This window comes from Triturus cristatus, chromosome 11 (genome assembly GCF_964204655.1).
Source record: "Triturus cristatus chromosome 11, aTriCri1.1, whole genome shotgun sequence".
Classification (NCBI taxonomy): domain Eukaryota; kingdom Metazoa; phylum Chordata; class Amphibia; order Caudata; family Salamandridae; genus Triturus; species Triturus cristatus.
The window spans coordinates 859,827,311-859,851,049 of record NC_140594.1 but is presented as its reverse complement, the minus strand read 5'-3'; the positions used below and the strand labels follow the sequence as shown (position 1 = coordinate 859,851,049).

The 23,739-nt window shown below is 51.6% G+C and overlaps 1 protein-coding gene across 3 annotated transcripts in view; it reads left to right on the top strand.

The window, feature by feature from the left end:
- The window catches only part of GIGYF2 (GRB10 interacting GYF protein 2), a 1,663,629-nt gene that overhangs the window by 1,627,666 nt on the left and 12,224 nt on the right, over nucleotides 1–23,739 (top strand). For all 3 annotated transcript variants that reach the window (XM_085634698.1, XM_085634699.1, XM_085634697.1), the window contains exon 28: nucleotides 19,808–19,958. In XM_085634698.1, the coding sequence (XP_085490824.1) occupies nucleotides 19,808–19,958 (151 nt within the window). The remainder of the gene's footprint in view (nucleotides 1–19,807; nucleotides 19,959–23,739) is intronic.

Genomic DNA, 23,739 nt, shown 5'->3' with positions numbered 1-23,739 from the left:
ACAACCAATGATTTCTTATCTTTTTTTCAATTATTTTTTCCTTGTATCCGCGCACCCAACAAGAGAGAATCAGTGCACCCAACGCGATAGGATGCGCGCACCGTGCGCGCATTCGCCGTTTTTTTTTTTTTTAAATGGGGCCCCTGGGGGTACTTCTGGGACCCCCTAAGCACCTCTAGAGGGTCAGAGTATTTCCACTCTGCCCCCTTTATATGTTTTACACACTTATTCCCCTTGCTTCTTCAGCCTCGCTTCTACCGAGGCAGAAAATGGCCGCCAACAGTTCCTGGTTTTGAATGTAGACAGACACTCGACAGCCAATTAGCATTCAGCGCGCGATCGGGAGTGTGCGCTCTTGGTTCTGGGAGGGTGCGCTCACGGTGCGGGTAGGGTCCGCGGATCCTCCCCGGCCATAGATATATATGTACTTTTAACTCTAATTTTCTCAGCAACTACTGAACGGATTTACACCATTTAAGCAAAAGGCACGAGTCTGAACTGAGGACTACCTGTTTGCCAAATTCGGTGTCATTCCGTTCAGCAGTTCGGGCTGTAGCTGCGACAACAGATCCTATGGGAAATTGCTTGGGGAAAACGCGTTTTGGGACCCCCCTTTTTTCTCGGCCCCCCGCTTGACGAATCACCACGAAACTTTCAGGGTAGGAGCAGAACTGGCCAAAAGTTTGGAAAATTGCGCGAGGATTCATCAACCGGCGCCAGACTTATTGGGAATAGAATGTTGCGGATTTCCTATGGAAAATAGGTCCTAACTATAACTATCTACTGGCGACCGCCATTTAATTATCCATAAAAAAAATATATATATATATATATATAGTATACTATGTAAAAATGTCTCGGTCCCCCTGTTTGCCTCGGTGGCACGGAAAAATGGGTGGAACTGACATCAGCACGCCGACTAGGTCCTCTTATGGCTCCGATGACGTCATATGGTGTTGCAAGCGGAGCCGTGCTATTATGATGTCCTCGTCGACGTGGGAGAGCTAGGAAAGAATTTCCGTGGAATGCTGGTGCAGGGGATATTCACCTAAGTGTTCAGGCCAGTCCTTTGGGAGCAATGGTTTATGTTGCCACTCCAGAAACTGAAACCAGTGATCTGAGGGCAGAGGCCCTGCAGATGGCACACGCTGCTCTTTGTATCTGGCAGGAACAACGAGGTTAAAATGCCCTAGTTCCAAAATGTAGAATTAGTGCTACAACGGTCTTCAAGAGGACCTGCGATGCCGCTTCTGCCTCCCGTACCCTGGAGGCGGCACATGGGTCACGCGGTACGATCATACTGCGGTGGGACGCACACTCGTTGACCTCTCATGGCACTGCTCCACACTTCAGAGAGGACGCTTTCCATTAGCTGTGTTTTCTGATGACGTGTCGCGCCGGCCCCGTCCAACAACAGAACTCCTTTAGATCCAAACAGACTCTTCCACTCTCGCACCGGAAGTGAAACCAGGCCACGCGGACACTTTCACAATACAACAGCCGGTAATGCACTTTTCGGTAAAAAACACACATGCCTTCCTCCTAAATTATCAAATAAACGACTCACTGAAGAACAGGGGCCAGCTTCGATCGTTAAACAGCCGTTACAATGACTTTTTTACTTCGTAATACCAATACAACGCATGCATTACCATGCATGTGTTGTACATCGCAAAGTCATTACTACGAATTTCGTTGTAAAGGTATGTATGGTAAATGACCATGTGTTCTAAAAAACATGTACACGATCCACGTCGTTGTAAGGAAACCGAGGCTGTTCCGTTTCCTCACGACTGCGTGCACTGCCCCTCAGAGATGACGTGAAGCAGGAACCACAAAGAGAGAGAGACCATGAGGAGTGAGAGGTAAGGGGGATTGGGCATGGGGTGGGCGTTTCTTTTCTAGGGTTTAGGGTAGTGCAGTGGAGTTTGGGTAGTGTAGGGGGGTCGTGCTGGAGGTAGTGATTTAGGGTTTAGGGGAGTGCAGTGGTGTTTGGGTGGTGTAGGGGGGTCGTGCTGGGGTAGTGTTTTAGGGTAGTGCATGAGTGTAGGGAGTCGTGCTGGGATAGTGTTTTAGGGTTTAGGGTAGTGCAGTGGTGTTTGGGTAGTGGAGGGGGTCATGCTGGGGGTAGTGTTTTAGGGTAGTGCAGTGGTGTTTGTGTAGTGTAGGGGGTCGTGCTAGGGGTGGTGTTTTAGGGTTTAGGGTAGTGCAGTGGTGTTTGGGTAGTGTAGGGGGTCGTGCTGGGGGTAGTGTTTTAGGGTTTAGGGTAGTGCAGTGGTGTTTGGGTAGTGCTGGGGTAGTGTTTTAGGGTTTAGGGTAGTACAGTGGTTGTGTAGTGTAGGGGGCAGTGCTGGGGGTAGTCTTTTAGGGTTCAGGGTAATGCAGTGGTATTTGGGTAGTGTAGGGGTTCATGCTGGGGGTAGTGTTTTAGGGTTTAGGGTAGTGCAGTGGTGTTTGGGTGGTGTAGGGGGTAATGCTGGGTGTAGATTTAGGGTTTAGGGTAGTGCAATGGTCTTTGTGTACTGTAGGGGGTCGTGTTTTAGGGTTTGGGTAGTGCAGTGGTGTTTGTGTAGGGGGTCATGCTGTGGGTAGTATTTTAGGGTTTAGGGTAGTGCAGTGGTGTGTGTGTAGTGTAGGTGGTCATGTTTTAGGGTATAGGGTAGTGCAGTGGTGTTTGGTTAGTGTAGGGGTTCGTGCTGGGGGTAGTATTTTAGGGTTTAGGGTAGTGCAGTGGTGTGTGTGTGTAGTGTAGGTGGTCATGTTTTAGGGTATAGGGTAGTGCAGTTGTGTTTGGGTAGTGTAGGGGTCATGCTGGGGGTAGTGTTTTAGGGTAGTGCAGTGGTGTTTGGGTAGTGTAGGGGGTCCTCCTGGGGGTAGTGTTTTAGGGTTTAGGGTAGTGCATTGGTGTTTGTGTAGTGTAGGGCGTACGGTTTTAGAGTTTAGGGTTGTGCAGTAGTGTTTGGGTAGTGTAGGGGGTCGTGCTGGGAGTAGTGTTTCAGGGTTTAGGGTAGTGAAGTGGTGTTTGTGTGGTGTAGTGGGTCATGCTGGGGGTAGAGTTAGGGTTTAGGGTAGTGCAGTGGTGTTTTGAAAGTGTAGGTGGTCCTGCTGGGGGTAGTGTTTTTGGGTTTAGGGCAGTATATTGCAGTGGTGTTTGGGTAGTGTAGGGGGATCGTCCTGGGGTAGTGTTTTAGGGTTGAGGGTAGTGCAGTGGTGTTTGTGTAGTGTAGGAGGTTGTGCGGGGGTAGTGTTTAGGGTAGTACAGTGTTTGTGAAGTGTAGGGGGTCATGTTTTAGGGTTTAGGGTAGTGCAGTGGTGTTTGGGTAGTGTAGGGGTTCATGCTGGGTGTAGTGTTTTAGGGTTTAGGGTAGTGCAGTGGTGTTTGTGTAGTGTAGCTTGTCGTGCTGGGGTAATGTTATAGGGTTTTGGGTAGTGCCGTGGTGTTTGTGTAGTGTAGGGGGTCAAGCTGGAGGTAGTGTTTTAGGGTAGTGCAGTGGTGTTTGAGCAGTGTAGGGGGTGATGCTGGGGTGGGTTTAGGGTAATGCAGTGGTGTTTGGGTATTGTAGGGGGTCGTGCTGCAAGTAGTGTTTAGGGCAGTGCAGTGGTGTTTGGGTAGTGTAGGGAGTCATGCTGGGGGAAGTGTTTTAGGGTTTAGGGCAGTGCAGTGGTGTTTGGGTAGTGTAGGGGGTCGTGCTGGGAGTAGTGTTTTAGGGTTTAGGACAGTGCAGTGGTGTTTGGGTATTGTAGAGGGTTGTGCTGGGGGTAGTGTTTTAGCGTTTAGGTCAGTGCTGTGGTGTTTGGGTAGTGTAGGGGGTTGTGCTGGTGTAGGGTTTTAAGGTTTAGGGCAGTGCAGTGGTGTTTGGGTAGTGTAGGGGGATCATGCTGAGGGTATTGTTTTAGGGTTTAGGGTAGTGCAGTGGTATTTGTGTAGTGTAAGGAGTCGTGCTGGGGGTAGTGGTTTAGGGTAGTGCAGTGGTGTTTGTGTAGTGTAGGGGGTCGTGTTTTAGGGTTTAGGGTAGTGCAGTGGTGTTCGGGTAGTATAGGGGGTCGTGCTGGGAGTAGTGTTTTAGGATTTTGGGTAGTGAAGTGGTGTTTGTTTAGTGTAGGGGGTTATGCTGGGGGTACAGTTTTAGGGTTTAGGGTAGTGCAGTCATGTTTGTGTAGTGTAGGGGCCCGTGCTGGGGATACTGTTTTAGGGTTTAGGAAAGTGCAGTGGTGTTTATTTAGTGTAGGGGGTCGTGTGTAAGGTAGTGCAGTGGTATTTGGGTAGTGTAGGGGTTCATGCTGGGGTAGTGTTTTAGGGTAGTGCAGTGGTGTTTGTGTAGTGTAGGGTGTTGTGCTGGGGATAGTGTTTTAGGGTTTAGGATAGGGCAGTGGTGTTTGTGTAGTGTAGGGGGTCGTCTTTAAGGTAGTGCAGTGGTATTTGGGTAGTGTAGGAGTTCATGCTGGGGGTAGTGTTTTAGGGTTTAGGGTAGTGCAGTGGTGTTTGGGTAGTGTAGGGGGTCGTGCTGCGGGTAGTGTTTAAGGGATCTGAAAGAAACACGTTAGTTAGATTCCTCACCTTAGAATATCCCCAGGCGTCAGGCTGGATCCGGAAAGATTTTTGTAGCAATACCCCTTGCGCGTCGCTAGGCGTCGTCTGCGGCTCCGCGCCCGTCGTTGGCGTTGTGCGCCGGAATGACGTCACCGGAGTACTTAGACGCTGCCCACGCGTGCTGACGTCAGTTCTTCTTTTTTCCGCGCCAGTAAGGGCCGATCCGGGAAGAGCTTACCCCTAGTCACTTTTTGACTACCTTTTTGACCTCTTTTGGTTACTCGACTCGACATCTGGTGCCGGTAGGATGCCTGGATTCAAGCATTGTGACGCCTGTCACCGACTGATGTCGGTAACGGATCACCATCGCCGGTGCCTGTACTGCCTGGGGGCCGACAAGGACGCGGAGTCGTGCCCCGACTGTCGGGCCTTGACGTCGAAGGCTAGGCGGGAGCGGTCCCGTAAGCTACTCGCGCTTCGACACTCGGCTCCGCGTCGCTCTCGGTCCCTGTCCAGGAGGAGGTCCAAGGACCGTTCGCGGAGCCGCAGCCATCGACATCGCTCGTCGGGACCTTCGGGTAAGTCCCGTCACTCCAAACATTCTAAGAAGTCCAAGCGGCGTCCTCGCTCTTCGGACTCCACTCGCCGGTCGCGCGACCCGGCCGAGGGTCCGGGTGGTTCCACCCCCGCGGCTCCGTTGGAGCCGCAGGAGCCGCGCTCGTCCCCATACCCTCCGGTCCCTGGGACTGACGCGACTCCGGCAGAGGTCAGTGCCTTCCTCTCGGCCATGAGGAATCTGGCTCCGCCGTCAACACCTGCCGGCGCGCCTTCGGGCCCCGCAGGGTTGACTGGGCGACCTCGTGTGCCGGCGGCTCCGGCCCCGGCGCCGTCGTGGGACCTGGATCTCTGCCGGTCAACCTCACGATGCCGCCTCCGGCGCCGACACCGGTTCCGCCCCCGATGCCATCCCCGCACGGCATCGAGCCTCAGTTTAGCCCTATGCTGGACCCGGCGCCGTCCGACGCCGTTACCGGCGCCGATGGGTGACCACTTCATCCACCGTCCGGCTCCGATCATTCCTCCTGTCTACCAGGAATCGGATGATGAGGGCGACTGGGAGGGGTCTCAGGACCCTCTGCCCGAACAGGCCCAATTGTCTCAGGACTGGGCAGAGGAATTGGGGGACGCCAGCGGTTTGGATACCTCTCCAGACGCTGGATTCATCTCTCCTCCGACTGTGGCCTTGGAGGAAGGTGCAGCCTTTTCTGTGGTGCTGCGCAAGGCGGCCGAAGCCCTGGGGCTCGAGTTGCCTGCTGTGGCTGTGAGGACTAACGTCCTCACCGAGGTCCTTCAACCGACAGCAAGCTCCACTGAGCCTCTGCTGCAGTTTAATGAGGCCCTCATTGACGTTCTCCAGGGCACTTGGTCCAAGCCCTCCACAGTCCCTCCTGTGGACAGGAACGTTGTCCGGCGCCACCGCCCTGCTCCGGGCGACCCCACATTCCTCTCCCACCACCCTACCCCTGAGAGCCTGGTTATCCAGGCCTCAACCTCCTAATCCTCCTTCCAGTCCGCTCCTCCGGATAGGGAATCCAAGAGGTTGGAGCAGTTTGGCAAGAAACTGTTCTCGTCCCTGAGTTTGGGACTGCGGTCTTTAAATACCGCTTGCCTTTTGGACCGTTACTCCCACTCGCTGTGGGATGCGGTGGAGGACGTGCTGCCCTTGTGCCCGGAGGAGGCCCGGGAGCGACTCACCCAAGCTCTTGCTAACGGGCGAGATGCAGCGCGGCACGCCATTAGATGTGGAATAGACACCACGGACTCGCTGGGTCGGGCAATTTCCACCACGGTGGCGCTTCGGCGTCACGCCTGGCTGAGGTCCACGTCGTTTTCAGGGGATGTCCAAAGCTCCCTCATGGACATGCCCTTCGATGGCACTCGCCTTTTTGGCGAGAAGGCGGACAGTGCGCTGGCCTGGTTCAAGGACTCCCAGGCCACGGCCAAGTCCTTGGGTCCTTCGGCCCCGCAGCCGCAAACTTCCGCCTTTCGCCCCTTTCCTGGCCAAGGAAGGGGCGCCTCCTCACGCCTGCCCAGCCACCGGCCGCAGAACCAACCTGCACGCGGTCGCAGACGTGGTTTCCGCCGAGGCGGTTCTGGAGGACAACGTGCCGGTCAGTCCACATCTACCCCGGCAGCATCCGCCTCAAAGCCCTCCTAGTCCGTGCTTTCAGGCCCATTCAACGCCAGTGGGGGGCAGAGTTCGCCATCACCTGCTCCACTGGCGCTCCATCACTTCGGACAGGTGGGTGCTGCAAATCGTCAGAAGGGGCTACTCCCTCCCCTTCGAGACGACCCCTCCAGCCATGCCACCGCAGAACCACCGTATGTCGGGGGATCATTTGCATCTTCTCCGGGAGGAGGTTTCGGCCCTCTTGGCCAAAGAGGCCGTCGAGCGCGTTCCTGGCCCAGAAGTAGGTCGTGGTTGCTATTCCCACTACTTTCTGGTTCCCAAGAAGGGCAAAGGGGGCCTACGCCCGATCTTGGATCTCAGAAGCGTGAACGCCTTCCTCCGGAAGGAACGGTTCAAGATGCTCACTTTGGCTCAGGTTCTTGCTGCCCTAGACCCTGGCGACTGGATGGTAGCGTTGGACTTGCAGGACGCTTATTTCCACATCCCCGTCCTGCCGGCCCACCGGCGTTACCTGCGGTTCACGGTGGGTCAGGAGCACTTTCAGTTCACCGTGCTCCCCTTCGGCCTCACCAGTGCCCCTCGGGTGTTCACAAAAGTGATGGTGGTGGTCGCAGCTCATCTGCGCAGATCAGGGCTCCCAGTCTTCCCCTATCTCGACGACTGGCTGTTGAGGGCGGGCTCGCCCCAGCAAGTCGTCTCCCACCTCCAGACTACGGCAGACCTCCTGCATTCGCTGGGGTTCTCCATCAATGTGCCTAAGTCGCACCCGAGTCCCTCCCAAAAGCTCCTTTTCATAGGGGCGGTTCTCGATTCGGCGCAGTTCCCGGTCTATCTGCCGGTACAGCGGGTCCTGGACATTCGAGCCCTGATTCCCATCTTCCGGCCTCTGTCCTGGATTTCGGTCAGGTTGGTGCTGCGGCTTCTGGGGCTGATGGCCTCCTGCATCCTGTTAGTACCTCACGCCAGATGGCGGATGCGGGCTATGCAGTGGGACCTGAAGTTTTAGTGGGCCCAGCATCGAGGCAACCTGTCCGACCACGTCTTGATCTCGGAGGGCACTGCGAAACAGCTGCAGTGGTGGCTCACGAATCGCGATTGGGTCAGCGGTAGATCCCTCTCCGTTCCCCACCCGGAGCACGTGGTAGTGACGGATGCGTCCCTCCTGGGATGGGGGGGCCATATGGGAGAGGCGGAGATCAGAGGACTCTGGTCTCCGGCGGAGACTCGGCTCCATATCAATCTTTTGGAACGGAGGGCGATCCGACTTGCACTGAAAGCCTTCGTTCCCTCTGTCCGGGGAAGTGTCGTGCAGGTGTTCACAGACCACACCACCGCCATGTGGTATTGCAACAAACAGGGCGGGGCGGGGTCGTGGACCCTTTGTCGGCCCTGCGCCTCTGGACATGGCTGGAACACCAGGGCATCACCCTAGTGGTTCAAAATCTGGCAGGCTCCCTGAACGCCAGGGCGGACGAACTCAGCCGCCGGTGCATGATGGATCACGAATGGCGTCTGAACTCGGACGTGGCGCAAGGTCTCTTTCTGCAGTGGGGAGGGCCTTGGTTAGATATATTCGCCACCGAAGAGAACGCGCAATGTCAGCAGTTCTACGCGTTGGAGTTTCCAAGGCGGCACTTGCTCGGAGACGCTTTTCGTCGCGAGTGGAGTTGCTTTCTGTTGTACGCCTTTCCGCCTTTACCACTTCTGCCCAGAGTGCTGAAGAAGATCAGGCGCGACCGGGCCCAAGTCATCTTGGTGGCTCCGGATTGGGCATGAAGGTACTGGTATCCCGAGCTACTCAGTATGTCCATCGATCCCCCGATACGACTGCCTCTTCAGGAGGATCTTCTGTCGCAGCAGCAGGGGACGGTCCTCCACTTGAACCTGTCCAGCCTCCACCTACATGCATGGAGATTGAGCGGCGGCAGTTGATGCCATTTTACTTGCCTCCTGAAGTCTGTGATGTCATTCTGGCAGCCAGGTGTCCCTCCACAAAGACGGTATATGCCTGCCGGTGGAACAAATTTGTGGCATGGTGCACAGCAAAGGCTGTGGATCCCCTTTCTGCCCCTATTTCTGAGGTTCTCCTCTTTCTTCTTTCTTTGGCCCAGCAGGGCTCCGCTCTGGGCACCTTGAAAGGTTATCTTGCTGCTCTCTCTGCCTTCCTTCGGCTTCCTGATCAGCCTTCTCTTTTCAAGTCCCCTGTTGTTTCACGCTTTCTCAAGGGCATTACTCGTATGTACCCTCCTGTTCCTTTCGTAATGCCTCAGTGGGACTTGAACCTTGTTCTCACTTTTCTGATGTGCGCTCCCTTTGAGCCCCTTCATAACTGTCCCATCCTTCTTTTGACTTTGAAAACTGCTTTCTTGGTAGCAATCACCTCCGCTAGGCGGGTGGGTGAGCTTCAGGCTTTGTCATCCAAGCCTCCCTCCCTTTCAGTTCATCTGGACAAAGTTGTCCTCCGGACACGTCCTTCTTTCCTGCCTAAAGTCGTGACTCCCTTTCACATCGGGCAATCTGTCACGCTGCCCACCTTCTTTCCGCCTCCGCATCCTTCAAAAGATGAAGAGAGGCTCCACCGTCTGGACCCAAAACGTGTGCTATCCTTTTATTTGGACCGCACAAGACAGTTCCGGGTGGACGACCAACTTTTTGTTGGATACGTAGGGGCTAAGAAGGGTAAAGCTGTACACAAGCGGACCATCTCTCGGTGGGTCGTGTTGTGTATTAAGACCTTCTATTCTTTGGCGAAAAAGGTTCCTCCTGTTGGGCTACGAGCCCATTCTACTTGGGCCGCAGCGGCCACGACTGCACTGGGACGGGGAGTCCCCTTGCAAGACATCTGTCATGCGGCGACGTGGGCTTCGCTGCACACGTTTGCGAGACATTACTGCCTGGACAGCCAAGTCGGGAGGGATGGCCACTTTGGCCGTTCTGTTCTCCAGGACTTTCTGGTGTGATCTTGGTTCGCAGACCCACCACCGGGGTTGGTATTGCTGGGTTATCTATTCTAAGGTGAGGAATCTAACTAACGTGTTTCTTTCAGATGAACAAGTTACTTACCTTCGGTAACGATGTATCTGTAAGAAACATTAGTTAGATTCCTCACCGACCCACCCAGCCTCCCCGTTCTGCGAACAGACATCTAGGGTTAAGGTTCTCCCTTTCAGGGCCCTAGATTTTTTGGCACCAGTGTCGGTCTCTTTCATGGCTCAGCGTCCCTGGCGCGGAAAGCTATGTACAAGGACTGACGTCAGCGCGCGTGTGCGGCGTCTAAGTACTCCGACGTCATTCCGGCGCACGACACCAACGACGGACGCGGTGCCACAGACGACGCCTAGCGATGCGCAAGGGGTCTTGCTACAAAAATCTTTCCGGATCCAGCCTGACGCCTGGGGATATTCTAAGGTGAGGAATCCAACTAACTAATGTTTCTTACAGATACATCGTTACCGAAGGTAAGTAACTTGTTCTTTAGGTTAGTGCAGTGGTGTTTGGGTAGATCGACAACAATAGATGTCGCCAAGCGTGCAGCGCATGCATTACGTCGCTTGGCGAGACCTAAAAGCATTGCACCAAGATGGCTGCCAACACTTCCTGGATTGAAATGTTGTCAGCCAATTAGAGCCAAGCTCGTGCTTGTGTAGTTAGGTCCCGCCCAGATATATAAACACATTTTTCCTTTAATATCTCAAAAACTATTGAACGCATTTACACCATTTTAAAAAAAAGTCTCTTACTGAACCAATTGCTACCTTTTCGCCAAATTTGGTGTATTTCTGTTCAGCAGTTTCAGCTGTAACCGTGTTTAAAGTTTCCTATGGGAAATTGATTTTCCGACCTCTATTTTTTTTAATTTCTCAGGAACTACTGAACAGATTTACTCCATTTAAAAAAAAAAAGATCTCTTTCTGAAACAAGGGCTACCTTTTTGCCAAATTTGGTGCAATTCCTTTCAGCAGTTTGAGCTGTAGCCATGTCTAAAGTTTCCTATGGGAATTAAGATGGAGAAAACACGTTTTGGGACCCCCCTTTTTTCTCCGCCCCGCTTGAAAAATACATACATACATACACACACATACATACATGCATACAAACACACACATTTACAAGTCTAAGTTTACAGAACATTATTCATGGCAATTGCAGGACCTTCCTCCTGAGCTCTCCTGCCGCCCCCACCCCCAATTCTGCTTCACGTATGTAGCTACTCCTGTGCTGCCTGAAACAAAAAGATAAATTACGCACGTTATTTCACTCATCAGAGGCGCTGAGCACATTACAGTTCTTTTTTGTAGGATGTGCTGGCACTTGTCCCGAAAACCGGGACATTTATTCAAAATTATGTAAAGTGTCAGGACACCGGGACAGTCCGAAAACTGGGACTGTCCGGGGAAATCTGGGACGTCTGGTCACCCTTTTGCTGGCAGGGCTTTAAGTGGGCCAGGTCCTGCCGGTGCTCAGCACAGACAGTCCTGAAAAAAGTAAGTGCAGAAACGAGTCCCTATCGGGCTCTTGATTTTTACCTTTATGGTGGGGAAGAAAAGCTTAACTCTACCTGTCACTGCTTTTGATTGAGCTTCTAAGAGACTCATTTTTCAGTATCGTATAGCGCAAACATGAGCACTATATTATCACACAAGGACATATTCATGTTTTAAATCACAGGATGTTGAGCAGATGTGAGGCTCGAAGCTGGTTTCTCAGTTCAAAAGTCTGCAACTTAAACCGCAACCTCGCCCGCAAGAACGGAAGCATTTTCAATATTATATACAACAAAGTAATAGTTGTTTATTTATCAACCATTCACAATAGTTTTCTCGTTGTAGGTGTAATATTACTTGTGGTAAATAGCTGAATAAATGGACAAAAACAGCAAAATACCTTTGGGGCCACACACTATGCATATTTTTAGCTTAAGTGTTTTAGGCCACGCCCTTAATTGCGTCGGCCACGCCCCTGTGAGAGACCCCACAGTTTTTTTCATCACAAAGCTTGGGTTGCTGGGCATGGAGAGGCTTGCAGGGATTTGCATCTCTTACCTTCATTGATTGCGTACTGAGTTGTAATGGAAGATACTTCTGAGCAGCGGCTTCAAGATGTTCGCAAGGAGGCTCCAAAAGGCCCAGAGGAGGTGACTGAGGCTTGCTGGAACGAGAATTAGCAGTATGCAAGCAGATCAGTGTGGAGTGTTTGGTTAAACCTGTGTAAAATTCAAACCCTGTAGCAACAAATGTGAATTCTGTTCAATCTAAAGACCTGGAGCAACTGGAGAAAACAGAAAGGTAGTCAGGAAAGGAACAGGCGGGTCAGTAACATCTCAATATATCCTCTCTGGCCGTCTCTAACCCCCCTTAAGTCAACATACCACTATTTTCCAATTCATCCACTTGTCCATGGTTTTACGGTCTCCACACTGAAAGCATTACGACCCAGTGAGTAGCGAACAGATGATCTAAACAGCATGGTGGCCCCTTCCCCCCCCCCCCCACCTCCCCTCCCCCGAACACGGAGATACGTTTTTCTCTCACACGAATGGGTCGTAATCCTCTAAATCCAGTGCCAGTGATCTGGACAAAGACTTGCAATTGATATCAGAAGCTTCAGAGGCCGTGGCCCGGAGGGTAAATGCGACCAGTGTCTGGGAGGTATCATGGCCACTGGCCTCACCCAGTTCCTTATTCCAGTTGTCATTTTCAGACCCCTCTAGAGGACCGTACACCACCTTATCTTCCCGGCCAGGAAGATGGGGCCTATCACAGGGTGAAAAAATCAGGGGATATTGATACCTGGACGGCATAGACCTCGAGCAGCACTGGGTAGGTATCAGGATGATAATCCGCTTGTCGAGTGGCACTGGAAGCGAAAGAGCTGGGGTCAGTGGATGTACCTGTGGCAGAGTTAGTTCGGTTCCAGGAGCGGATCCAGAGCAACCGGCTGGTGTCTAGGGTAATGCAACAGAGCATCTCTTGGCGCTTCAGAGGGAGTCAATGGTTCAAAGATGGCAAGCATGGCATCATAAAATTCTTTGAGTTGGGCAGATGTCGCTCCTGTGCTGGGAAATTCTGGATAGCGAGGCGCAGGCCTGACCTCAGCTCCGCAGATGGAGTGTGGGAGAAGGTCCTGTAAGCGTGATGTTGAGAAGGTGAAGCCAAAGATCACTTCTAATTCTTCTTCATATGCTTTTTTGACTAACCCGAGAACACTGAGCCTTCTTTGCCATGTCGCTAGGAGCTTCTTCACCCCCTCGCAAATAGCTTTTGCGAACATGGACTTGCATTTAGTGCAGGCCTTGGGGTCGTGTCTTAATTCCAAGCACCGGGGACAAACGAAGTGGGGATCGGACAGACCTATGGGTGTGGCGATCCCTGCAAAGCTTGAACCCTGAAACGTTTGCAGGGGACATGATATCCTAGCACACTGGGAGCAAACCTCAAAAAAATTTTAAAAAAGTTGGCAGAGGTAGAACTTCGGATCCATGCTGTTGGCGCAGAACAAAAGGGACTGATCTCAGCGCTTCGGATGGTGCCTATTGTAGGAAGTTAAACTTCTCTTTGTAGATGTCCCCACAATTTTTGCCCCCATTTGAACTGCTAGATGCTGGTTTTTGCTCTGACAGTGCACTGAAGCCTCCTAACCAACCTCCAATGCGGGTGTTTGTTCCCTTAAAATGAAATGCTTAATTATAATCCAATTGACAAGGACTTTAGCACCCTTATAAATGGTACCCAGGGCATGGGTACTAAAGAGTAGTTAAGGGCTGCAGAATGTATTATGGTACCTTCAGGGACCCACACAAAAACTGCATGCAGGCAGCCGTTGCAGGATGCATTAAATGGTGCAAATAATTTTGTAAACAAAACATGGCGCACTCACTGTGCCCATGCCAAGGTGCACTGCATATACTATTTGTAAGTCACCCTTATAGCAGGCCTTAAAGCCCTAAGGCAGGGTGCATTATATTATATGTGAGTACACATCTGCATGAGCAGATAGACCACTGTTATGTCTAATTCCATTGATAGACATTGCAAGTTATCAGGCAGCCATCTTAAGGACATGTACTGGGCACTGGTCAAAATGAGTTACCCAGCTACATGATGCTGCACTTAAACCAGTGGTGTTTGGTATCAAACACTTTGTCTTGATGAATAGGTACTGATGTCAGTACTCTATTACACCGGGCACCTTAGAGGTGCCCCCTGAAAACCCACCAGTCCTCTAGTGTGTTGGCGGACTAGTAGAATCCAGCCTGTCACCACAGACATGTTTCTGACCCCCTGTAGGTGAGAGCCCATGCTCCCAGAGGCCAGAAACAATGCTTCTTCCGGTGCTAGTGAATTAGCATGCCAAGGCCAGAGGCTTCAAAAGCTCTCCCTCCTTTGAAATGTGACAACAGCCTCTCCCCAGACCTGGGGAACGCCACCACCTGCCCTGGGGGCCCATTTGGCACCAGAGAAGGTGGGAAATTAGATAGTCAGTAGGTGTGCTACACTTTTAGGCTAGGCACACGCCTAGGGTGGGCCACCTGAAGTGGACTGCCAAGAAAGGGTTTCACCATTTTGAATTTGGTGAAACTAAGAATTCTGGGTCCGGATGATGCCCACTCTTGACAGGAATTAGTCATATAGGGGTGTAGTCACTGCAGGGGTAAGTAGCCTATTGGCTACTACCCTACACTCCCCTAAATGCCCCTAAATTCAGTATTTAGGAGTCCCCCCTAAGACCAGGAATTCGTATTTGTCTGCTGGGAACCGAAGGAAGGATAAAGAAGAGACAGTCATAAGAATAGAGGTCTTGTACCGAGAATTGTGCAAAGCCCTGCGTGGCTGCTTGCACCCCAACAGTCACCTCCGACATCTCCCGTGCCCCCAAGCGACGTCCCTGGTTTCAGCCCCGGTGTGGACACGGCGCCGGAACGGCGTCGCTCGACGCCAATTCCGACGCTGATGGGACTTTCTATCCCTATGTCCAGCCTCCTTATTTTCAGCCTGTTCATCAGCCTTCGAGGAAGGGGAGGACTGGGAGGGGCCTGAGGACCCTGTCACAGCCCAATATAAGTTTGACCTCGACTGGGCAGAGGAGCTGGGGGAATCCAGTGGTCTTAATACCTCTCCTGACATTGGCATGCTAACTCCTCCTACCGTGGCTACGGAGGAGGGTGCAGGTTACACAGTGGTGTTGCGTAGGGCGGCCGAGGCCCTTCACCTCGAGCTCCCTACAGTGGCCGTCAGGACTAACCTCCTGACAGAAGTGCTTCAGCCGGCGTCTACCTCTGTGGAGCCACTGCTGCCTTTTAACGATGCACTTTCAGACGTTCTTTTGGGCACCTGGTTCAGGTCCAACACAGGGGCTCCTGTGGATAGGAACGTAGCCCGACGCCATCGGCCAGCCCCGGGTGAACTCCTTTTCCTTTCCCAACACCCCACCCCTGAGATCTTGGTTGTCCAAGTCTCTGCGTCCCAGAGTGCATTCCCTACCGCACCACCGGACAGGGAATCCAAGAGACTGGAGCAGTTCGGTAAGAAGATTTTTTACTTCCGCCAGTTCAGGGCTGCGTGCTGTGAATAATGCATACATCATGGGCCGTTATTCCCACTCTGTGTGGGATACAGTGGCGCAAGTGCTGCCTAAGTGACCGGAGGAGGCCCGGACAGTGCTCTCTCAAGCTATTGCTGAAGGGAGAGGTGCAGCAAAGTTCACAATTCGATGTGGCCTTGACACCGCCAACTCGGTGGGCAGACCGATTTCCACGACAGTGGTGCTCCGTCGCCACGCCTTGCTGAGGACTACTGGTTTCTCTGGGAATGTCCAGAACACCCTGGTGGACATGCCCTTTGATGGCATTCGCCTTTTTGGCAACAAGGCAGATAGTGTGTTGGAGTGCTTTAAGGACTCGAGGGCTACGGCCAAGTCCCTGGGCCTTTTGCCACGCGCCCTCCTCTGCCTTCTGCTTTTCGCTCCTTTCGTGGCCACGGAAGGGGCGCCCCGACACGTTCGTTCCAGAGCCCCAGGCCTGCGCAGCAACAGTCTCAGCGCGGCTGTGGGACCGGCTGAGGTGGGTCCGGGGGCCAGCGGGCGGGTCAGTCCACCTCCACCCTGGCCATCACTGCCTCCAAACCTTCCTAGTCCGGTTTTTCAGGCCCATCAAACGCCAGTGGGCGGCAGGATTTGCCATCACCTCCCCCACTTGCGCAACTACTCCCTCCCCTTCGAGACTACCCCTCCAGCCATGCCACCCCGGTACCACCGCATGTCGGGGGATCACTTGGCACTTCTTCAACAGGAAGTCACGGCCCTCTTGGTCAAGGGGGCCATCGAGCGCGTTCCTGCGCCAGAAGTAGGACGTGGTTGTTATTCCCACTACTTTCTGGTGCCCAAGAAGGACAAGGGCCTGCATCCTATCTTGGACCTCAGAAACGTCAATAACTTCCTCCGGAAGGAGATGTTCAAGATGTTAACTCTGGCTCAGGTCTTGTCTGCCCTCGACCCTGGAGACTGGATGGTAGCGTTGGACCTGCAGGACGCATATTTCCATATTCCCGTCCTGCCGGACCACCGGCGTTGCCTGCGGTTTACGGTAGGCCACGAGCACTTTCAGTTTACCGTGCTCCCCTTTTGGCTTTACCAGCGTCCCTCGGGAGTTCTCGAAAGTGATGGCGGTGGTCACAGCTCATCTGCGCAGATAAGGGTTTCCAGTCTTCCCCAATCTCAACGTCTAACTGTTGAAGGCGGGCTCGGCCCGGACAGTCTTCTCCCACCTTCAGATTTGCAGGGCGCTTATTTTCACGTCCCCGTCCTGCCAGCCCACCGGCGTCACCTGTGGTTCACGGTAGGCCACAAACATTTCCAGTTTACCGTGCTCCCCTTTGGCCTTACCAGCGCCCCTCTGGTGTTCACAGAAGTGATGGCGGTGGTTGCAGCTCATCTGCGCAGATCAGGGGTTCCAGTGTTCCCCTATCTCGACGACTGGCTGTTGAAGGCTAGATCGCCCCAGGTAGTCGTCTCCCACCTCCAGACTACGGCCGACCTCCTGCATTTGCTGGGGTTCTCCATCAATTTGCCGAAGTCGCACCTCATTCGCTCTCAGAAGCTCCTCTTTATCGGAGCGGTTCTGGATACAATGCTCTTTCGGGTCTATCCTCTCGAACGGCGAATCCAGGATATTCAGGCTCTGATTCTGATCTTTCGGCCCCTATCCTGGATTTTGGTCAGGGTGACCCTGAGGCTGCTGGGCCTCATGGCCTCCTGAATCCTGCTGGTCGATCATGCGAGATGGCATATGCGGGCTCTGCAGTGGGACCTTCCAGTGGGCGGTGCATCAGGGGAACCTGTCCAATTACGTCCCGATCTCGGAGGGCACTGCACAACAATTGCAGTGGTGGCTCACAAACCGGCATTGGGTCAATGAGAGATCCCTCTCCCTTCCCCAACTGGAGCACACAGTGGTGACGGATGCGTCCCTTTTGGGATGGGGCGGCCACATGGGAGAGGCGGAGATCAGAGGCCTCTGGTCTCCGGCCGAGTCCAGGCTCCATATCAACCTTCTGGAGCTCCGGGCGATCGGACTTTCACTGAAGGCATTCCTTCCCTCTGACAAAGGGAGAGTAGTGCAGTTGTTCAGACAACACCCCCGCCATGTGGTACTGCAACAAACAGGGCAGAGTGGGTTCGTGGACCCTATGTTAGGAGGCTCTGCGCCTCTGAACATGGCTGGAACATCAGACCATTTCCCTGGTGGTTCAACACCTGGCAGGTGCACTGAACGCCAGGGCGGACATACTCATCCACAGGTGTATGATCACGAATGGCATCTTCACTTGGATGTGGCGCAAGTTCTCTTTCAACAGTGGGTAGAGCCTTGGTTAGATCTATTCGCCACAGAAGAGAACGCGCAATGTCAACAATTCTGTGCGTTGGAATTTCCAAGGCGGCAGTCGCTAGGCAACGCTTTTCGTCGCGAGTGGATTTGACGTCTGTTGTACGCCTTCCTGCTTATACCACTTCTGCCCAGAGTACTGAAGAAGATCAGGCGCGACCAGGCCCAAGTTATTATTGTGGCTCCAGACTGGGCTCGAAGAGTTTGGTATCTCGAGCTACACAATATGACCATCGATCCCTCGATCCGACTGCCTCTTCGGGAGGATCTTCTGTCGCAGCAGCAGGGGACGGTCCTCCACCCGAACTTGTCCAGTCTCCACCTCTTTGCATGGAGATTGAGCGGCGGCAGTTGATTCCTTTCAACTTGCCTTCTGAATTCTGCGATGTCATTCTGGCAGCCAGGCGTTCCTAATTTCCCCCCCCCCCCCATTAAGTTGGTATACGCCTGTAGGTGGAACAAATTTGTGGCATGGTGCACAGCAAAGGCTGTGGATCCCCTTTCTGCCTCTCTTTCAGAAGTCCTTTTGTTCCTACTTTCTTTGGCCCGGCACGGCTCTGCTCTGGGCACTATCAAGGGCTACCTTTCTGCTATTTCAGCCTTTCTCAGGCTCCCTGATCAGCCCTCTCTTTTCAGGTCCCCTGTTGTAAATAGATTCCTCAAAGAAATTACTCACCTTTTCCCTCCTATTCCGTTCGCCTCTTCACAATTGTCCTCTTCGTTTGTTAACTCTAAAGACTGCTTTCCTGGTTGCCATCTCCTCTGCTAGGAGGGTGAGTGAGCTCCAGGCTCTTTCTTGTAAACCTGCTTTTCTGTCTATCCATCCAGATAAGGTTGTGCTAGGGACACGTCCATCCTTTCTGCTAAAGGTTGTCACTGCCTTTCACATCGGGCAGACCATCACTTTGCCCACCCTCTTTCCACTTCCGCATCCTTCCAGGGAGGCTCCACCATCTGGACCCAAAACATGCGCTCTCCTTTTACCTGAATCGCACACAGCAGTTCCGGGTTGATGACCAGCTCTTTGTTGGCTACGTAGGCGCCAAGAAAGGTCGGGCCGTACACAAGCGGACTATCTCCCGATGGGTCATCTTGTGTATCAAAGCCGGTTATTCTCTTGCAAAGAAGGAGCCTTCGGTGGGGCTGCACGCCCATTCTACTAGGCGATGGCTGCCACTATGGCGTTGGGACGTGGTATCCCCTTACAAGACATCGGTCAGGCAGCTACGTGGGCTTCGCTGTACACGTTCACCAAATACTATTGCCTGGACAGCCAAGTCCGGAGAGACGGCTTCTTTGGCCGTTCTGTTCTCTGGGACTTCCTGGTGTGATCTTGGTTTGCAGACCCACCACCGGGATTGGTATTGCTGGGGTATCTATTCTAAGGTAAGGAATCTATCACTAACTTGTTTCTTTCAGATGCACAAGTTACTTACCTTCGGTAACGATATATCTGTAAGAAACATTAGTTAGTGATGGATTCCTTACCGCCCCACCCATCCTCCCCGTTCAGCGAACTGATTTCTAGGGTTAAGGTCATCCCTTTCAGGGCTCTATTTTAAATGCACCACCAGTGGTCAGTATCTTACATGGCTCTGCGTTCCTGGTGCGGAAAGTCTTGTACAGAACTGACGTCTGTGCGCGAGGGCGGCTTCTAAGTAGCTGCCGCTACGTCATCTCGGCGACCACGACGGACGCGGAGCCTCACGACGCAACCTTCCAACGCGCAGGGGTACTGCTGACGAAAACTTTCCGGATCCAGTCGGACGCCTGGGGGTAATTCTAAGGTAAGGAATCTATCACTTAGGTTTCTTACAGATATATCGTTACCGAAGGTATGTAACTTGTGCGTTAGGTAGAGTATAAACCAGGAAGAGCTTTACTGAAGGTCTGAAGGTGAGTTGCTTGTTTTTTTTCTGTGATCCTACTGAGCAGAACTTTATTCCCATTCATTTGCTGAAGGTGAAAAATCTGCATGATATTGATGACTCACTGTCCAATTCTGCTCTATAGTAGCTAATTTAAATTAATCTTTATTTAATGTACTGAGGATCCCAGCCCGACTGTGTAAAAATTCACTGCAGGTGGATTTGTGGAAAAATTAAATTCTAGAGAACTGCTACACGTAAATAAACCAATGATTTGTTTGGACGATTGGTGGTCTCTTGGTTCCTGTAATTTTGTTGCTGTATTGCATTTGTTCCAGGACTCAGTCTGGGGGCTCAGTCATCCTGCAGTGCAGTCAGTCTTTCAGACTAACCAGAGTAACAACCAGCATTCAAGTTACGAGACTGTGCAGAGCGCTGGCAAGAAGAAGAAAAAGCAAAGAATGGTGCGAGCAGACCCGAGCCTTCTTGGTGAGTATAAGGAGACGTGGAGAACATACATTCCTATGCAAACACCAGTCAACATGTTGACATATGTTCACTTTTATATCTCTAATCTGTTTAGGGTAATGGAAATTGTATTGGGAGCTCTCTTACAGGGAGCAAAGTTAGCTAAGCAAACTCCGGGAGATATGGAAAGGGTCATCCATTTCTGTAAACTTCAGACTTTTATCTACCAAAAGTCTCCGTTTTGAGAAGTAGATTCACCTTTTGAATTCTTCTGCTGTCTCCTCAGAAAAATGTCTCTATGCAGGCAGTGAGAATCTTCCTATCCTCTTAAACAAAAATTCCTTTTTAACTTTCTTTTGCAAGAATATATGTCAACGCTTGATAAACATTGATGTGCAAATTGGAAACTGAGAGCCCTTTCCTCTGCTTCCAAGGCGGTCAGTAGTTGTAGGGTAGTAAACTCTGTTGGTATTATGAATGTCAATAGCTTTGATCTTGGCATCCAGGTATATCAGGAGTTTGTGCGTAGTATCCAACATAGGTACTGTTTATACCATTGATGCGCTAGTGCTTCTAATATGTTTGCGCTCTGACTACGGTGGAGTTATCCCTTCTTAGCACTTAACTATGTAAGGGTTATGAAGATGAAGTCAAGACAAGCTCTTAGACATGTTTGAGATTTTCACTGACACCTTACTCTATGTAGATGGCTGGTTAATCAAATTCACTGTTCCAAATCAAGCTGTGCAATTGCTGCAAGTGCCAGTGAACCTTTTGCGTGACTTAGACCACTGTATAAACGAGCACAAAAACCCTTGCTGTTCCTGTACAAGACATGAGGACTTGTGCTTTGTTGGGCACCAACGTCCTTAGGTCTTTTCCTCCCTCAAAGAGGCTTCAAGGTATTTGGTACCATTGACCAGTTTTCCTTCAGTCCTCTACAGCCAACCTAGTAGATTATACGTTTGCATGGTTTTATTGCTTGGTGTATCCTTTGGGTTCCCCATGTAAAACTAAATATGAAGCTGTTGCTGCTGCTTCAAAGAGACCAACACATGAAACCGTTCTGCAACAGCCTGAAAAATTATTCACTTCCTCTATGCGAATACCAAAACAGCAGTGGTTATCCTGGTCAGACATATTTTTAGCTGTAGCACCATTTTGTTTTACTATTATCTGGTTCACTCTACTGACTGTTGCGCTCGTCCTGGCATGGGAGGTCATGGAGGTGCCTGTAAGAGTCTGGTTTGTCCGTGACTTCTGGAGTTGGCAGGGGTAGTTGGTAAAAATCTGTGTTCGAGGCAAATGAGCTGCAGATCACACACTGTGCATAGATCGCCATCTGGTGTTTGGCCCGGATGTTTGTACTTTGTTGTTGCGGCGACTCCTCTGGACAATAGTGCGCATGGGCATCGACTCCATCTTCAGATTGTTTTTTTCCGCCATCGGGCTCGGATGTGTTCGTCGCGCTCCAGTTCGGTGTTGTTACCGTTCTACCTTTCGACGTGCAATCCTTCACCCATTCTTCGGTATTGTTTCGATCGCATTTCCCATTCGACGCGCATCTCTACAAACTTGAATTCTTCGATTCCGGTCGTCGACGCAGGCCTTCGGGCCTAGCTGCGCCATTAGGCCTTTCAACTCATGGAAAGGACTGCTTTCAAAAAGTGTCTTCAATGGGGATCCAAGTTTCCACACGCTGATCTTCACGAGGTGTGTAACCTCTGCCTTTCGCCCGAGCACGAGGCCAAAGACTGTCCAGCTTGTGCCTCTTTCCACTCCAAGAAAACAATACGGGATCGTCGGGCTCAGAGAAGCATGGCTCGATCATCAACATCGATACCGGACAATATCTTCCAAAAAGGAATCAAGGTACCGAAGCTGGAGCACATCGAAGAGGGCAACATTAGCGCCTCCGAAGCCGACAACTACGACGTCGAAGACATCACTCCAGGGCAGCGGGTCGTAAGTACTGACATCGACCCCTCTCCCCCACCCATTCACAAAAGGGCTTGGGTAACACCTTCACTTTGGGGCCCAGGTGCACACCGGGACAAAACTTCCCACGCCCTGCCTTCGGTCTCGGCAAAGAAGTCAACACATAAGCCTTCAGGCCACCCTACCACCGGTACAGAAATCCCATCTCCGGCACCAAAAACAATAGAGAAACCACTGTCTTTGTCCGCACCGAAGCCTGGTTCCACATCTGCGCATTTGGCACCAAAATCCACTGGCACTCAATTTTCGGATCCGAAAAAATCATCGGAACAAACAAACAACTGGTTCCAAAGACCACTGGCGCCCAATCTTCGGATCCCAAAAAATCATCGGAACCAGACAAACAACCGGTTCCGAAGACCCCAACGGAACCCAAGTAAACTCCCGGTTAGAAACCTAAGGAGCATAAAACAACTCCAAAACTTGAGCCACACAAACAGTCTGACCTGAAAAAATCGGCACCGAAACACACTTCAGAGGAGGAGCTTTTTCGGCCTGATCCAACCCAAAAAACTCTCAAAATAGACACAAAGACAGGTCAACCTGTAGTTAGTCCTTCCTGGAAAAGTAAAATGGACAAACCTGTGCCAGCTCCATGCCCTTTAAAGAAGAGAGACATTGCCATTTCTCCTTTAAGAATTCCTTCTCTACCGACTCCTCCACACCACATCTCTCCTATCCCATCTCCAGTACCCTCACAACCTCCTCCACCTCAGGATGACGAGGACACCTCTGGGGAGGAAGGGGATGATGAACCTTTAGTGGAACCTAGTCATCCCAAATGACCCATGGGACGATTATGGCACACCAGATATTCCTGATACACCACAAGATGATTTCTACACATCTAGACCATCCCCTCCAGAGGACACTATAGGATTCACTCAGCTCATACACAGAGCTGCAGGATACCACGGTGTGAATTTGCACACAGATCCTATAGAGGAAGATTTCCTTATGGACACTTTTGCACCATCTCAAAGGTCCACTTCCATTCTCCCAATGTTAAAAGGGGTAATCAAACACCCTCCTGAGGTCTTTAAGGATCCTGTAAGGGCTAGAGTCATTAAACCCAGGGTGGAAAAGAAATACAGGTCTGCCCCAGCTGACCCTGTTTACATTAAAGGGCAGCTTCCCTTAGATTCCTTGGTAGTCTCCAATGCCAGGAAAAGGGCTAACTCCCAAACCTCAGGCGATGCTCCACCTCCTGATAAGGAGTCAAAACTGTTGGACGCATCTGGTAAAAGAACAGCGTCCCAAGCAGCCAACATATGGACAATTGCCAACACACAGGCTTTGCTGGTTAGATACAATAGGGCACACTATGACGAACAAGAGGCCTTACTACAACACCTTCCAGATAAATATAAAACAAGAGCCAATGATCTCATCCAGGAAGGCAAACTTATAACTAATACCTCCATTTGTTGTGCTCTGGATGCTGGAGACACAGCCTCCCGAGCTATTAATACCAGTGTCCTTTTGCGCAGACGTGCGTGGCTACGTATTTCGGGGTTCAAACCCGAGGTTCAATCTACCATACTAAACCAACCATTTGACCAGGAACATTTATTTGGGCCTACTTTAGTTTTATCTTTGGAGAAGATGAAAAAAGATACTGATACTGCCAAATCAATGGGAGCTTTACAAATGCAAACTCCCAGAAGTTCCTTTCGTCGCTCCTCTTATAGGGGCGCCTCTAGAGGTTTTACCACTGATAACCCCTCCACTTCCTACAAAAGTCCCACCCAGACCTCATCTACCAGAGGTTATTACAGAGGAGGCTACAGGGGCAATAACAAAG